We start from the raw sequence: 16,209 nt of genomic DNA, 5'->3' as shown, positions 1-16,209 counted from the left end.
GCATGGCCCGGCTGGGTCCGGCTGGGGAATGTTCTCGGGGAGCATCGTTACCCGATTTTTAAGAAGAATTTACATTTTTCCGCCTGTACAGCTCCAGGGGACTGCCAGGCTACCTGTGCATGAGAAGGCAGAGAACTGAACTGAGATTGGAGCGGGTCGGGGGGATGACCTCTTTGCGTTCCCTCGACAGCAGGAAGGGAAAGGGGACGGGGGTGTGTGTCTGAACGCGCACCCAGAAACCTGCAGCTTCCCCCGCCGGGACCCCGGCAACCACTTCCCCCCCGAGCTCTCAGTTTGAAGGAAGGTTTGTTTTTCTCGGTGAGGAAGATTTAAATTTATGCTTGAAACCCAACCAAAAAAAAAAAAAAAAAAAAAAAAAGAAAAAAAAAAGGAGAGGGAGAGGAAGAAGAAATTCAGAACTTTAGATGGCGCTGCACAACATTTATTTAAGCCCTCCAAGTATTCCCGGCTGCTCGGCCTGCAGAGCGAAGCACAGGCCTCGGTGCGCAGACGAGGGCTGAGCTGGGCGGGGATGTGTGGGGATGCGCTAGAGTAGGATGCGCTGAGGTGGTATGGGGTGAGATGGCGTTGAGTAGATGTTCTGCTCAGCTGGCAGCAGGTGCGGAGGGCAAGAGGGCTCTTGCCGAGCACGGTAGCCCCGTCCTGCACCTCCATTCTCGGTCGGTGTTAACTGGCAGCAGCCCTAAGGAGAAAGAGTTAAAAACCAGAGAAAAATGAGAGGCCATCTCTGTTCCCCTTATCCTCGAACAGACGGAAAACCCCTAGCGCCTACGACGGGGCGAGGAGGGGCGAAGCTGTAGATTTGATGGGAGCTGCAGGCTGTGCCGGCCGCGGGTGCCGCTGCTCGCTCACCTCCGCGCCCCAGCCCACCCGGTCCCGCTCTCACAGTATCACAGTATGTTAGAGATTGGAAGGGACCTCAAAAGATCATCTAGTCCAATCCCAGGGGCATGGCCTCGGCGTAGCCCCCTCCTCCAGAAGTGGTGCAGAATAAGGTCGTACCCCTGCTCTAGCTCTGTCTTCTTCTACTCTCCGCCCCGCCGGCAGCAGCTCCCGGGAAGGAGTTCAGAGGAGGAGAAAGAAAAAGAAGGGAGAATAAAATCCGACAGACAGCCCCGCCGGGCGCCTGGCGGCTCTCCGCCCTCCCCGGCGCCCGGCTTCTGTAGGGGCCGAGAGAAGCGGACCCCCAACTCCTGCGGCTCCGCGGGGCTCCACGCAAAGCACGCGTGGCCGTCAGGCCAGCGCACGGCGGCCCTCGACGGCTCGAGGACAAAGCCACGGGCTCCTCGGTGTTCCGGGCAGGCGGAGCGGAGCCGTCCCCGAATTTACCTGATGTGGGTGCAAAAGCAGAGCAGGGGCAGCAGCTGGGAGTCCTGCCGCGCCGCCGGCCCTCCGCTACCCCGCGCTTCCCACGGGAAAACGTGAGCCCTAGCACTGCTCCGATAGGCGAGCGGTGGGCAGCGGCGAGGAGCGGGAGCGCTCCCGGGCAGCGGTGGCAAAGCGCCCGCTGCCGAGCGGCAATCGCTCCCGCTACGCCTCCTCTTCTCTCCTCGCCGCAGCTCTGCCCTACGCGGGGAAATATCCTCGCTGGAAACTCAGTCGGGGAGCAGACAGACCCCCTCGGTGCAAGGCAAGGAGCTTCCAGGCAAATAAATCCCTTTTCATCATATCCCGGAGTTCTAACCGTCCAGATGGATTCAGGCTTTTTTTTTTTTTTTTTTTCTGCAGGAGCTGGTGATACATTATTACCATTATTACGGGGTGGTTTTTATTTCCTGTTAAAAAGGGAGATACGGGAGGCGAGGCACGACCGCAACAGCAAAAGAGAATTCATTTTTTAAGAAGGTAGGAAAATAAAAATACTTTTTTAAAAAATCGAAGGTCTCAAGGTTTTAGGCAAAGGATGAGCGGTTTAAAAATTGCCGCACTGTTCTATCAAAAACAGAACCTAAATACGCCTCTGCAATGGCACTATATACACAGCGTATCGTGTGTGTACATATATATTTATTTTTTATATTTTTGTGTATATATATATATATATATACAAACGTCCATACACTAAAACAAAGAATTACAGCCACTCTGGATCCTGAACACAGTCTACACTTTATTTCAGACTACAGATTTCTGAACATAATAAAATCTTTGGCTTGTAGCGGCGGGTTCAGTCTCGCAGTCTGTGGATCAGAACATTTTTTTTTCCTCAGGAAAAAAAAAGTAAAAGACAGAAATTCGCACACGCACACAAAAGAAATGAGATCAAACGAAAGATCGGAAAAGTCGGACAACTGCTGTAAAACAAGAGCGACGGACATCAAGAGAAAAAATAAAAATGAAAAAAGGAAAGCAAACAAAACGAACAAACAAACAAAGGAGGGGGGGAAGAGAGAGAGTGAAGAGAGAAACTGTCCAGCAAATAGAGATCGCTACACATATTTCTTACCTGAAATTAAATATATACAAGGTCATATGCAGTTTGGCTATATAGAGATTTTTTTTTTTAAGTGTTCGTATTCTTTTTCGTGATTGGAGTCCTTATACTATGGATAGACAATAGATCTGCTTTTAAATAACACCTGTCCGCCTCCCCGCCGGCAGGCCAACGCCACAGCCCAGGGCTGGGGGGGTCATTCGCTCTCCTCTTTGTCCTGCACGGTAGTGGTGGAGTGGTTGTAGAGTCCCTGGGCCATGAGGTGCAGTGCCAGTCCGTTTTTGATGCCCGTCGCTTTCTTGATCTTAGCTCGTTTGTTCTGGAACCAGATCTTGATCTGGGACTCGTTGAGGCTGAGCTCTTGGGCCAGACTCTGCCGCCGCTGCTCCGTGATGTACCGGTTCGCCTGGAACTCCGCCTTCAGTCGCTGTAGCTGCTCGGCTGTGAATGCCGTCCGCGGCCGCTTGTCCTCCTTCTCCGTTTTCTTTTTCTTAAGCTTCCTGGTGCGGGGGCCTGCGGGCAGGGTACACACATGCCGCTGGGCAGGGCCGCGCCGCAGGGCGACTGACCGACCGCCGCCTCCCCCCACTGCCGGCCGCCGGAAAAATGGCCGACGGCGAATTTGTGCCGGTCCCGTGTATACCGTCCTCCCCATACCCCTAATCCCGGCACCGCACCCCAGTACAGCGGAGAGAAGGATAGGGAAGGAGAGGGCAGGCCGGGGCCGAGAGCGCCGCACCAACCGCGTACCCCCCGCCGAGCCAGCCCCTCCGGTACCTAGAGTTCTCCTATCGTCCCCCGCCCCGACACACGTCGGGGAGCCGCTCCGCCCGCCTCGCCAGGACAAGCCGCGCTCCCCTTTACGGCCCGACACCGGAGTTCGCCGGCCGGGCAGCGGCTCCGCCGGGCAGTGCAGGGGGCGAGGGCCCCGCAAGCCGGCACTGCGGAGCCGCCGTGAGCAGCAGCCTGGCCGGGGGCTGCGCCAGTCTCTCGTGGGGCGGAACAACCCCCATCGCATGAGCGGCCCAGTCCCGGGGGAGCCTTCTCCACCACCACTCCCGAGTCCAGCGGATGCCCGAGTCGTCCGGGCTCTCCAACGGCCGATCTTTCTCGGGGAGCCCCGGCCCCGCCTGCGACTCCCTCCACGAACCCCAGTCTAAAGCAGTGCCACCCCCGCCTCAGGCCTGGATGGGGCAATGAGAAGTGTCACAGAGCTCGCCGGGAAGCAGCCCGGCTCCGGGCCACATTCTGATGGCAGTGCCCGGCCGGGTGACGGGGATACCCCAGGTCCTCTCTACGCCAACCCGCCCCGGCCCGGGGGGAGCAGAAAGGGGACAGAGCCCTGAAGAGAAGGAGAGAATGATCTACAAAAATCCCCCGACAGCTGCCTGGCTCGGCGGGCGGTCCCGGGTCCTCAGCCCCCCGCCAGCAGCAGCCGCAGCCGGCAAGGCCTCCTGGCCGCCGAGTAGGCCGAAAGCTTCTCTTCTCCTCTCCCGGCGCAGCCCTTTCCCAGGAGGGGAGTTCCCCGCGTCTCGGCGGCGTCTGCTGGCAGGGAGAGGGAAGGGGCCCGGCGGGATGCCCCCGAGCTTGGCCGGCGGAGGGGCAGAGGATGCGGGGAGAGAGTCGCTGTGCTGCGGTGCCTTGCAGCGGGGTGCCGGCGTCTCCGACTACTGCAGCCCGCTAGTCCCCGAAGCCGGGAGAAGCGGCCGGGACCAGCGGACAGCTCTGAGCACAACAAAGAGGGCGACCGAGCAAAGCCGAGGCGCACCAGCCTGCCCTCGCCCTTCTCCTCTCCGGGCTGGAGCAAGGAGAAAGCTTCAAGGAGGATAATGGAGGAATAATCCTATGCCCGAAGAAAGGGAAGGAAAGGAAACGAAGGCGCAAGTGCAAAACGCCTGGCGCACGGAGGCCCTGGGAATCTGTAGCAAAACACCCGTGGCCGGGCCGGCCGGGAGCGACGGCCACGCTGTCTGACAGCTCTATCACTCCATCAATCACACAAGTCAATCAAAGTGGCTTTTCTGAGTTTCAAATCACTGGACGTGTCAATAACGGGGGATGGAGATGGCTCGGCCGCAAGCGCCACAGGGACCGCAACCAGGGAGCCGCAAAGCTGGGCCGGGGCCGGCCATAGCTGCCTTCTCCGCGTCCCGGAACGACCCCGGGAAGCTGGCCCCGTGTCCCCGGAGGGGCACAGGGGAGCCGAACCCGGCCCCGGCTAGCGGATCCCTGACTGCTGGCCTCAGGAGTCAAGGGGGAGCTCTATCTCCTCGCCCTCCGCTTCTTTCAAAGAAAAAAAAAAAAATTTGAAACCAGAAACTAACGGTGATGAAATAAGGGACTGCCAGGGCATTTGAGGGAGTTTAAAGAGCGTTGAAGGGGCGACAGAACGGGCTGAGGCCGGAGAGCCGGGCAGGCAGCTCTCATTGGGGCAGCCCCACGCAGAAGCACGTCCTGTTCCCGAGAGCCGGGCCTCATACCACGGCCGGGAACACCGGCTCCCGCGGCAAAGCGCGGCCTAAGGGCCTCAGCCTCGTTGCAGAGGCCCCGGTAAACAGCCTCTCCGCCACCTCCCAAAAAAAAAAACCCACTACATCTTTTTCTTCTCCTTCTGTGAAAACAGCCCTCAGCACGCACCTCCAGCAGCCGCTCAACATGTGGCTCAGGACTCCCCCCGGCCGCCACCCCTGAAAGGCCACCAGCACCCAGAAAAAAAATAAAAGGGGACAAAAAGCCCCCAGCCACGGAAGCAGCCGAATCCGCGGCCGTTTTTCTCAGCGCTCCCGCCCCACGCCGCCGCGCTGCGGAACAACCCGGGCTCCGGGGTTGAAGGGCTCGCTCCCCGCCAGGTCTCCGCATGAAAACGCGGCCGAATCGGAGCCCCGGCGTCACATTCAAATTTGGGAGATTCGGAGGAGGAAGGAGGGGTGGTTCGGGGGAGCACGGGGGACGCGTTTCCTCTCTCCCGGGTGACCCAAGACCATCCCCTCTCCCCGCGCCGCCCCACGCGAAGTCTTTAGCAGGCCGGGAGCCAAAGCAAAGGGAAGAGGGAAGAGGGGGACGACCTTGTCACGATTTTAACAACTCCCAGATGCGCCGCGGTTCCTTACCCGAGGACGGTCTGTCTGAATACCTAGTGCAGTAGACCCAGGCCGGCCACACCAGCGGCTGTTGCGAGTCGGGCTTTATAACAGGTCCTCCATTATTAGAGCCCATGAGGAGGATGGCGGGGCTGCCGTGCTCCCCGTACTTCGCCGGGTGAGTCTCGCCCCCGTCAGCGGGGGGCTTGACCGTCCCCGACGCCGCCGCCGCCGCTGTCGCCGCGGCGGGGCTGGCTTTGGCGGCGGCTGGCGGCGGCGGCGGCGCGGGGCCGTCAGGACGGCAGTTCGAGTCCGGGCAGAGGAGGGAGGGCGGATTGGGCGGCCGGGCCAGCAGCGGGTTGACGTTTTCTCTACCTGAGCTCTGCCCCCGGTCTCCGTCCCGCTCCCGGCTGCCTCCTCCGCCGCCGGCCGGCGCGGGCGGCTCCTTCTTGCAGCCGAAGTCCGGCCTCAGGATGTTGTCGATGAAGAAGTTGGTGGTGCGGTGGGGCGGCGGTGGGGGTGGCGGCGGGTGGCGGCGACGGGGCAAAGGCAGGGGGCAGGGCGCGGCGGGGGAGGCGGGCGCGGGGCTCGGGGACACGGGCACGCTCTCGCCATCGCTGCCGCTGCCGCTGCTCGCCGGGCCAGGCGCCGCTTCTCGGTGGCCGTGCCCCTCCGGCGGCTCTTCCATGCTCAGCCCCCGCCACGGAGCTCGCTGCCTCCTTTCCCCCCCACCCACCCGCTTTACACCCACCCCACTTTGCCGGTGGGTGGCGGGGTGGAAAAGGGGGAGGAAAAATCTAAGAAAAAAATATCTATTAAAAAGAAAAAATGAGGAGGAGAAAAAAGGAAAAAAAGAAAAAAGAATAAAATCCACTTGTTGGGCTGGAGCTGAGATATTTTTTCTCCCCCCTGCACGGATGGATCCAAAACCGGGGAGACACTCGAGAGCTTTTCTCCCCCTTCTCCCGATCAGCTTATATTTCCATCAAAAAAAAAAAAAAAAGTGAAAAAAGAAAAACCCCCACACTGACCCCAAAAAAGTGTGCGGCGGCAGCTCCGCTCGGGCCCCAAAAAACCCGCCCCAACAAAAGCCGTCAAAATCTGCCCATCGCCCCGCCGCCGGGGCTGCTCCGCGCTCCCCGCTGTCACGCTCCGCTCTGCCCACGCCGCGGCTGCCGGGGCCCGTCCCTGCCAGCGCGGTGCTGCCCGCCGACCGGGCCGGGATATTAGTAATTAATTTTATATATCTTTTTATCTTTTTTTCCCTGGGTTGGTTTTTTTTTTTTTTTTTTTTGGTGGTTTGGGTTTTTTTTTGCCTTGAAAAAAAAATAAAATTAAAAAAAAAGCCCAAATCTCTGACAGCTCCGGTCCGCGCAACAAACTCTCCCTAAAAAATCCCTCAGCCACACTTTTTTCACTCGCACCGGAAGCACGTGAGGCGGCCCCGCACGTGGGGGCGGCCAATGGCGCTCCGCCGCCGCCGCTGACACCCCGCGCAGCCGCCAATGGGCGCCCGCCGAGCCGCCGCGATAAATACCGCGTGGGGACGGACCGGACGGGACGGGGTAGGGCGCGACGGGGCGGAGGCACCGGCACCGCGCCCCGCCGCCAGGGGTGCACAGGCACCCCCCCCAGCCCCCGCCCAGCCCCATAAACAACTTCTTCCAGCCGCATCGTGTCTTGCGCTGGAGTTGATCATCGGCTGCTTCACTATTGCCCCCCCTAATAATAAGCCCCCTGAAATCTCTGGGTCCTCTTTTAGTCTTTTGAGTTTCTTTTTCTACTCCCCCGCAGCCGGGTTTGGCAGCGAGGAGAGGTGGCGAGAGCGGTGAGGGTTGCGAGGCATCAAAACTTCTTTTTGACGAATGAAAATTTTTATTAATAGCAATAATAATAATAATAAATAAAGGCAGGAGCCGGTGCCGGGGTGAGCTGGGCTTACAGCTGCAGCTGCTCGACTGGTTTGTTCCTTTATTGGGATTTTGGGCTGTCTTTTTTTCATTCTTCGGAATATGAAGCAAATTAGCTGCCAGCTCACAGCTCAATTCGTATCATGTTTCGTCATCTGCTTTTTTTTGATGTTTGTTTGGGTTCGGTTTGCTGCTTTCGTTTTCATGTTTTCTTGTTGTTTCTTTGTTTTGTTGTGTTTTTTTTTTGTTGTTGTTTGGTTTTTTGTTTGTTTCCTGGATGTTTCTGGGGGTGGGGTTTCGTGGGGGTTTTTGTATTTGTTTTGGGTTGGTTTTTTTTTTGCCCGGCAGAGAGTGAGCACCTCGGCTCACATGTAGAGCCAGAAGGGAAATTTAAAAGGATTTTAGAAGCTGGAAGCAAAAAGCCACTCTTTGGGGACTGATGAAGCCTTTATAGAAAATAATTTGCAGAAAAGAAAAAGTACAAATGCCCTGAACCTAGTTTGGATTTTGCTGGACTGCCAAGGCCGAGCTAAGCGCCATAGGAAGGGCGGCTCTGCTGCCGCCGGTGCCTCCAAACCGGCTGCTCCCTGCGCGGAGGTTCGGCTGCCCCGGAGAGGGAAAGTCTCGGTGTCCCCACGAACAGACACGAGGGGGTGGGGCTCCCACGACATCTCAAGTTTTACACGACAGCGTGTCCCGACAGGCGGGGGGCTCCGAGGCCCGGTCGCTTCCCGGACTACCGCAGACACCTGCTCCGGGCCGGAGACGCTCCCCGGCCCGCAGCTGCTTCCCGGGTATGCAGGAAGAGCAATTGCCGGCGTTTTCTCCTCCTGACGTAACAGAAAATCCCCATCTTCACCCCCTCCTCAAAACGGCGGCCGGGCAGCAGGGTTGAGGAGGCCGCGGTGTCCCGCGCTCTGCTCCGCGCCTTTCCGTGGGCCGGTCCGCGTCACTCGCAGCCGCCTATGTATTCTATATGTGCACGAGTGCGTGCTCAACCCCCCCATGCCAGCATGTGTCTGTGTCCCGGCGCTCCCCGGCGGGCTGAGACCCAGTGCCGGCAGCGGCCGGTCCTCTCCCCGCCTCGCTGGCCCCGGCCGGCTCTTCCTTCTTCGGGAGCCGCTCGGGAAGCGGCCTGGCCTGGGGTTCCGCTTTCGGGAGATAACCGGCACCGGGAGCTGGAGGAGACACCTCCGGGGCTCGGCAGCAGCTCCCTCGGTTACCGGGCAGCGTGTGCTCCCAGTGTGTGTGCTCCCATCTCCGGGGCACAATAGTTGTTTTCCTCACCGGGAAAACCTTACCGAATTGTTACTTCCAGCCACACAATAATCCCCTAAAATAATAACTGGCGAAACACAATCAGCCCCAGAATCAAGAGCTTCATCCGCAATTAAATGAATGTTAAACACAATCCCCCCCCCCCCCCGCCGGCATTCACAATATCATATCATTTACTCGCACCGAAATTGGGTTTATTTATATTTAAGTTAGCAAAATTGAAATCTTTATCCCAAAAGCGAGCGTGGGTACTTAATTAAATTCTAATTAGGACACTATCAATATCCCATTTAGCCACGTAGCCTTTGTGAGCCGCGGTCCTTTTCAGAGCTGTAAATGGGGGCTCGCTGCCTTATCTCTCCTGCAAGAGACGCCTTGAGAAGGGCTGCAAAAGATAATTTATAGGTTTTAATTACTCTTCATTCCGCCTGATCAGCTTGGCGTTCATCACAGGACGGCGAATAAAACCTGGTCAAAAGCACTGTCACTATTCCCTGGCAAGACGCTTAATCAAAGTAAGCAGGGCCATATTACACGCTGCGAGCTTCTTCACGTAATTTCCCAGCTGCTGATAAAGCTAGTTGAATAATGCTGCAGTCCTTCGGAGACACCATTTACAGAAATGACTTTATTGACGGCTTAACGTCGGTAATTCATTTTACCTTTCATGTATTGGGAGCCCGGATTTGTTACAGTAATAGGATGATAAATGTCCTGGCGGCCCTATAGCTTTTATTATTGAATACAATACACACACCCATCCTTAAATGTTCCAAAATTGGGTAACAAAAGGGAGAGAGAGAGAAATCGAAGCCTTTAACTATTTAATTTGCCTTCCCGCGGGCAGGGGAGGGGGGGAGGAAGGAAGGAAGGAGTGTGGGGGGGGCGAAGTGTGTGTGTGTGTTTGTACGTGCGGGTGTATGTAGTGGGGGGGATTATTTCATCTGGAATCCTCCCTTCTTCTAGAAACTGATCTGGATTTTAAAGGCTTCTCTATAAATCGAGTAGGTTTGTGTACGGAGGGCGTGGGGGATCTCCTCAATGAATAAGGAGGGGTTAAAGGAAAAGAGGATATACATTTCCAGGATGCATATTTTTTCCACCGCGACCCTTCCTATCGAAATAGATAAATATTACTCTCCGACTTGCAAATAGTTACAGTAATCGGGGTAATATGTCTACACCGTGTCTCAAAGACGGAGCCTTAAAAAAAATAATACTCCCTTCTTAGAAAAAAAGTTCCCTCTGTGACATGTGGGCTCCGCCGGGTTTCGGGGTGCTCGTCAGGGGGACCCGGCCCCACGGAGCCCCACGCCCTCTGCCGTCGTGGGGGTTAGGGTACGGAGCAGTCCCCCGAACGGGAGCCGGGGGCTGGGCTGCGGGGCTCGCTACCCCTCGGAGGTGCCCTGGTGCGGTCTGAGCCTCTTGCAGGACTATGTCCCCACCAGCTCCCAGCTGCGGGGCTTGGGTCAGCCGCCCCGGCATAGACGGAGAAGATGAAATCCAGGAGGGCGAAAGCAGCCGAGGGACAGCGGGGCTGGGGAGCCGGGCCCTGGTGCCAGCCGCCGGATTGCGGGGAGGAAGCCCGCACTGCTCCCTTCGCTGCGGCGTCCTCAGCCTCTTCAGAAACTGGCCGGAATGATTTCTCCAAATTTCGTTGCATTTACTTTCTTTTCTTCTTGTTATTCTTCTCTTTTTATTCTGTTTGAGAGAGGCCACCAAGGGGAGGAGATTTTAAAATTTAAATTAAAAATAAAATTAAAATAGTATCAGAATTCCTTCGCACCTTTTTTTTTTTTTTTTTTTTCGGTGCCCTTATAGGAAGGATGAAGTATAGAAACGTGGTTAATATACGCTGTGGTAATCCTATTTCTAGGTCTAGATCAGATCTCATTGGGGCCTTTGCTGAAGGACATAAATGAGTTGTTCTAATACAATAGATTTCATCCTTCCTACAGGGACTGGCTGACCAGAGGTTTTGTTAAAAGTGAATACGAATAGATTTCTGCTACAAGTGCAGCATTATTATTATGAGCTGTAAGGTCAGACTATACATTCCGGGTCCCCAAAGCCTATAGACCCTGGGAAAGGCGCGGGATATACCACGTCATTGTACCTGACAGTCTCTTCAATAGACTAATTCAATTATCGCTTGGGGATTCAGTCTTCATTGAAAGCAATAATAGCAATGTAATTCGTTGGTAAATAGGTATTGGAAGCAGCCCCGCTCGAAACTTTTTTTTGGGGCACAGGTTTATATCTCCGGGGTACCCAAATCTCGCCCGTACACATGCAGGGAAGGAAGAAGGGATAGGTTTTAGGGAGTAGGAGGGCCGGGCTGCCGGGAGATACGGCGCGGCCGCAGCCCCGCGGTCCGACCCGGGCGGGTAGGGCCGCCTCCCCGCTCCCCCAGGAAGTTCCCGAGGCGCCGAGAACGTGGTGCCCTGGCGTCCTGGTGTACGGTTATGAATCAATTACCATCCGGGACCACCCCCGCCACAGCAATGCAGAGCGGCTCTAAAGTCACAGGGAACTGTAGGAAAGGTTTATTTTTATTTACTTCATTGTCTGTCCCAGCTTCCCAAGGGGGACGGAGACGAAAACATCCCGCAGAAGTTTCTGGGAAGAGGAGGGAAAATTGTCTTTCTTATTCTCAGAGATATATTGGTTTGTTTCATCTTTTACAAAGGGAGAAAAAAAAAAAAAAAGAAAAGAAAAAAAAGAGAGAGACAAAGAAAGGGAAGGAAGAAAGAAAAAAAGAAATATAAAAAGGAAAAGGAAAGGAAAAGGGGAAAGAAAAATGAAAAAGGGAAAGGGTGATGAGAACAACAAAAAAAGTAAAGGAAAAGAAAAGAAAAAAAGAAAAAAAAGAAACCCCAAGACAATTAAATGAAAAAGGAAAAGAAAATAAAGAGGGAAAAGAAAAAAGACAAAAAAAAACCAGAAAAGACAGGGAAAAAAGAGAAGAGGTATGGAAAAGAGGAATATAAAAACGAGAGAGAAGAGGAGAGGAGAGGAGAGGAGAGGAGAGGAGAGGAGAGGAGAGGAGAGGAGAGGAGAGGAGAGGAGAGGAGAGGAGAGGAGAGAAGATTAGAGAAGAGAAGAGAAGAGAAGAGAAGAGAAGAGAAGAGAAGAGAAAAGAGAAGAGAAGAGAAGAGAAGAGAAGAGAAGAGAAGAGAAGAGAAGAGAAGAGAAGAGAAGAGAAGAGAAGAGAAGAGAAGAGAAGGAAAATGAATGAGAAAAGGAGAAGAAATGAGAAAAGGAAAAAAAAAAGGAAAAGAAAGGAAAGAAAAGGAAAATAAGAAAAAGAAAAGAGAAATAAAATAAAATAAAATAAAGGAAAGAAAAGAAATGAAATAAAAGAAAGAAAAGAAAAAAAGAAAGAAAAGAAAAAAGAAAAGAAAAGAAAAGAAAAGAAAAGAAAAAAGAAAAGAAAAGAAAAGAAAAGAAAAGAAAAGAAAAGAAAAGAAAAGAAGAAAAGAAAAGAAAAGAAAAGAAAAGAAAAGAAAAGAAAAGAAAAGAAAAGAAAAGAAAAGGACAAGATAGGAGAGAGAAGAGCCCGCTGCTTTCCAGTGGCCTGGCTGCAACCCCCTTCCCATCTGCTTCCCGAGCCCCCTCCCGCCTCCCACCCACATCTGCAGCCCACCCTACCTCTCTGCGAGCAGCACAAGTCACCTGGATCGGCCTTAAGAAGTCTCAGCTCCGCGGGCGCCTGTCGCAGGCAGGACTAGAGTCGGGCGGGCACCGACATCCCTCCGGCGGGCGAGCTGTCCGAGCGGCAGCCTCCAGCCTGGCCGCCTCCCTGCAGCCTGGCTTAAGCTACACTGGATGTTCCTGAGAGCTGCTCTACCCCGCTCCGGGGCAGATCCCTCCGTCCTCTCGCTAAATACATTACCGACAGGGGCTGAAAGTTCTGTGCAGGGTTTGGGTCCGCACCCGGGCTGGTCTCACCGTGCGCCTTCTCTCCCCCCGCTCACAGTGTCCTGCTGGCTCCAATCCATTTGCATTTTTAAATATGTTTTCAATTTCCTCCTGCTCTCGCTACTACCTATGTCTCTCCCTGTTTCTGTCGCTGCTCGGGGAGCCGTGCAGCCCGTGGAAGAGCCGGGGACACTTTCGCCTCCGGGGCAGCGGGGCCAGGGTAGGGGCTGCTCCGCGGGGCTGCGGGGATGTGAGGAAGGTTCCTGCCCGAGCCGGGTGCCGGGGCTCGATGTTGGAAACAGTCCCCTACGACTTTTTGCACCTCGCGTGAGTGCGGAATTCTTCGTGGCAGTAAAGACTTCCCCTTCCCCTACTTCTGGAATTTGGGCTGACAAAGGGGCACACGGGAGCAGCCGTGTCTCCCAGCCCACGCGGGCAGCGCTCCTGGACTTTCTGAGCGTGCATTTGCGTGTGAGGATTTGAGCTTACATTTGCGCATCTAAATGTGGGTGCAGCGAGTGTGCAGGGAAGTATCCTCTTGCACACCAATTTGTGCAAATAGGTGAGGCTGTTAGCTCGAAGGGTGCATAAGGACACGACTCCCCCTCCCGGCTTCCTCATAGCCCCGAGGGGCTCTCCCTGCCCGCACTGCGCCCGGGAGCCGGGGGCCAGCGCTCGTGGGAAGTTTGCTCCACTTTCGGACTGCGGGATGGATGCTCCCGGCTCCTCTCCCGTTCCTCAGGCGCACGTCTTATGCAGCCCGCTGAAGGTGCCTGCTTTACAGGGTGGCTGGGGCTGCCCAGCACAGACTTGAGCAGATCTAGTCTTGGTTTGTTATTTTTTAATTTTATTTTAATTTTATTTTTTATTTAATTTTATTCTATTTAATTATATATTTATTTACTAGCCCGAGGTCAAAACAACAGCACCAGTGCTGGGGGACATGGGTGTCCTCATTGCTGCCCTCCCAGATCAGGGCCATCTCCCAATACCAATGCTTTGGAGGAGAACCGAGTCCTGTGCCCTTCACAGCCAGTCTTCCTCATACTATTTCACACACCCCCATCACCAAGGCTGCGGGCAGGGTCTGGGCCTGGGAGGCGATTCCGGGGGGTGGGGTTGTCCCGGCCTTCGCCGGGCTGGGGTGCAGGCACCAGGGAGGTGTGAGGCGGGGAGAAAGGGGGAAGTAGGGGTGGAGGTGGGGGGAGAAATCCTTTGTGGTTTTGGCTTCCTTTGTTCCGGAATTAACTTGACCAGTGGGGTTGGCAGGCAGCTCGATTTCGATTTGAAAAATTAGGGGAGAGGGGGGCTCTTTTGATTCTCGTCGGGAAAATGATGCTCGGGGAAGTGGCTGCAGGCGCTGGTACTGGTCCCGGGGTCTCTATGCGGCGGCTTACACCAACATTTCGTTGAAGGCACTATTTCTACCTTGGATGGAAACTTTCGGGTTTAATTATCCATGTTGCTCCTACAAGCCGGGCTTGCTTCTCTCTGCTCATCCGTTCCCAGGGAGAGAAAACTGTGTAGGGCTAAAACGCAGCAAGACAAAATAATCAGCTTTAAAAGTCCGTGTTGGGGAGGGGGGTGGGGGAGGGGGGTGGGAGAGAAAAAAGGGGGGAAAAGATAGGGAAAGGGACAGAGAGTAAAGCAAATAAGTCTATTGCCTGGAGAAATGATGCAATGTTGCTGCTGCCCAGTGGCAGTAGTCGGAATTGGGTCATTTTAGGGACAAACGCCGGTAAAATTCAAGTCACGTCCACTTTTGGTATAAGGATGTGTCCTCTTTAAAAATTGTTATGCAAAAGACTCTCGTACGTGATCTTCCTGCGGTAAAAAACAGCAAGCCAAATATTGGAGCCCGAGTCAATAATGTATGAACAGATTAAGCAACCTTTCTCCCAGGCAATTATTTCAGCAATTGAAAATCTCGCTTGCTCCAAATTTCAAAAATAATGATAACAATAATAGCAAGAGTAAATAAAGCCCAGCAAAAGTGCCATGGTCTTTTGCTCTTTGCCCCTTGCTCGGGGAGGGTGGTTGGCTTCGGTTTTTCTTCTTTCTAGCCGGGGAGAGTGTCTAAGAAGGTGTTTAAGACAGCAGCAGTCTGAAAATCACAACAATTCATAATAATCTACTGATTGAGGGAGTAAATAGGCATATCGCGAGGATACCGGCCTGCCTGTATTTATTTGTCTTTAAAGCTCCAGGTAAATTAAGTTTCCGGCTGTGTTATTCTAACAAAAGGTGATAGAAAAAGCACTGGGGAAGTAATAGATGGTGGCACCAGGGATCGGAGGGGGGAATGGGTCTAATTCTGATTTATGTGCCGAAGGCCGGGGCGCTCCGCCGCCGCGGGAGCAGTGCGGGCCGCTCCGCGGGTGCGGGGCTCCGCGGGGGCTGCGCGGGGGCGGCCGTGCCGAGCGGAGCCCTGTGCACGGCCCCGGAGCAGCGGTTCCTGGGTAGGCTGCTGCCCTGCATGGGGAGAGACACGCATCTTCCCCCCCGGGCCGAGATCCCTTGGACGTCACGGGAGGGGGGGATAAATTCGGCAGCAGGAGAAGGGAAGCGGGTGCGGGCAGCGACTGGCCGCAGGAACCCAGCTGCCTCTGTTCTCCCTGCCAGGGTCAGGAGGCAAAGAGCTGGCAGTGTCTAAAATAGCTGCAAAGCTTTGAGAGAGAAAGCCGTCAGTCACCCACTGCAGACTGCTTCCTCCCACACCATTTTTACTTTTGGTCCCTTGCTCTGTGGCTGTCGGGCAGTGCTGACCACTCAGGGGGTAGGATTTCCTTCATGTGCTTAGCTCTGGCTCCCCAATAAAAGCTTTCCCCCTTCTTCACCGGTTCTGATCTTGGTCTTGAATTTGGTCAACGGCATTTGTTTTGGTTGCAAAAGCAGAGAACAGGTCACAAGCAAAGAAATGGAACTTTCTGGAGACCGGGGTCTGCCTGCACCAAGAGAAACTGCAACCAGGTTTGAAGTGAGGGACAGGACTTTGGACCCATTTTGGGGCTGGAAGGGAGAAAGATGGCAAAAATTATTTGGGACCAACGATTCCTGCCTGTGCACCCAACAGAAGGGGTCGTGTGGAAGGGCTGAGATATGGCAGCACCCAGCCTCACTGACCTGCTATAGCTGAGAGCCTTTTCCAAGCCACACCGGAGGAGTACAATAGAAATACTCCTAGCATGGCACCTCACCTGCACACCCAGCCCTGCAGCCACATCCCACATCCCTCTCCAGACAGCAGCTTTACATTCCTGAGCTAGACAAATGATGAAAAAGTTCCAGTTACTGTCTAATGAAAGGCCTCCATCTCCCTTCCCCCAGAGGTTTCCGATGCACATATAATTAGCTCTCAATATTTCATGAATATAGGGTTTTACTAATTCCTTTTCACTCAGGAGATTTCGCATTCGCCGTTTTACCCTCTCTGTCATTTTGCACAAAGCCGTGGCTGTGGCTTGAGGTAGGTTCTTCTAGCTGGATACACAACACGCCTTCAGCTGCCCCAGGCCTCAGCCCAGACATCCTGAGAGACACAGATCCCAAATGAAGGACCACAGCT

The 16,209-nt window shown here is 54.6% G+C and overlaps 1 protein-coding gene across 1 annotated transcript; it reads right to left on the bottom strand.

Moving 5' to 3' along the window:
- Positions 1–2,071: 2,071 nt before the first annotated feature.
- On the bottom strand, positions 2,072–7,136 carry EN1 (engrailed homeobox 1). The gene is made up of 2 exons (XM_080620900.1): positions 5,566–7,136; positions 2,072–2,968 (listed from the first exon to the last, which is right to left on the bottom strand). Exons 1-2 carry the CDS (start codon positions 6,221–6,223, stop codon positions 2,652–2,654), a joined length of 975 nt encoding a protein of 324 aa, XP_080477026.1. The 5' UTR covers positions 6,224–7,136; the 3' UTR covers positions 2,072–2,651.
- Between the last annotated feature and the right edge of the window lie 9,073 nt (positions 7,137–16,209).

This window comes from Psittacula echo (assembly GCF_963264785.1).
Source record: "Psittacula echo genome assembly, chromosome: 6".
Taxonomy (NCBI): Eukaryota; Metazoa; Chordata; class Aves; order Psittaciformes; family Psittacidae; genus Psittacula; species Psittacula echo.
Note: the sequence above shows the minus strand (reverse complement) of the source record. Positions and strands in the feature narration are given on the sequence as shown.

Coding starts and splice junctions, on each gene's coding strand:
- EN1 (XM_080620900.1), bottom strand. CDS start 6,223: ATGGAAGAGCCGCCGGAGGGGCACGGCCACCGAGAAGCGGCGCCTGGC. Junction 2,969..5,565: donor TTCAGACAGACCGTCCTCGG/GTAAGGAACCGC, acceptor CCCTGCCCGCAG/GCCCCCGCACCAGGAAGCTT.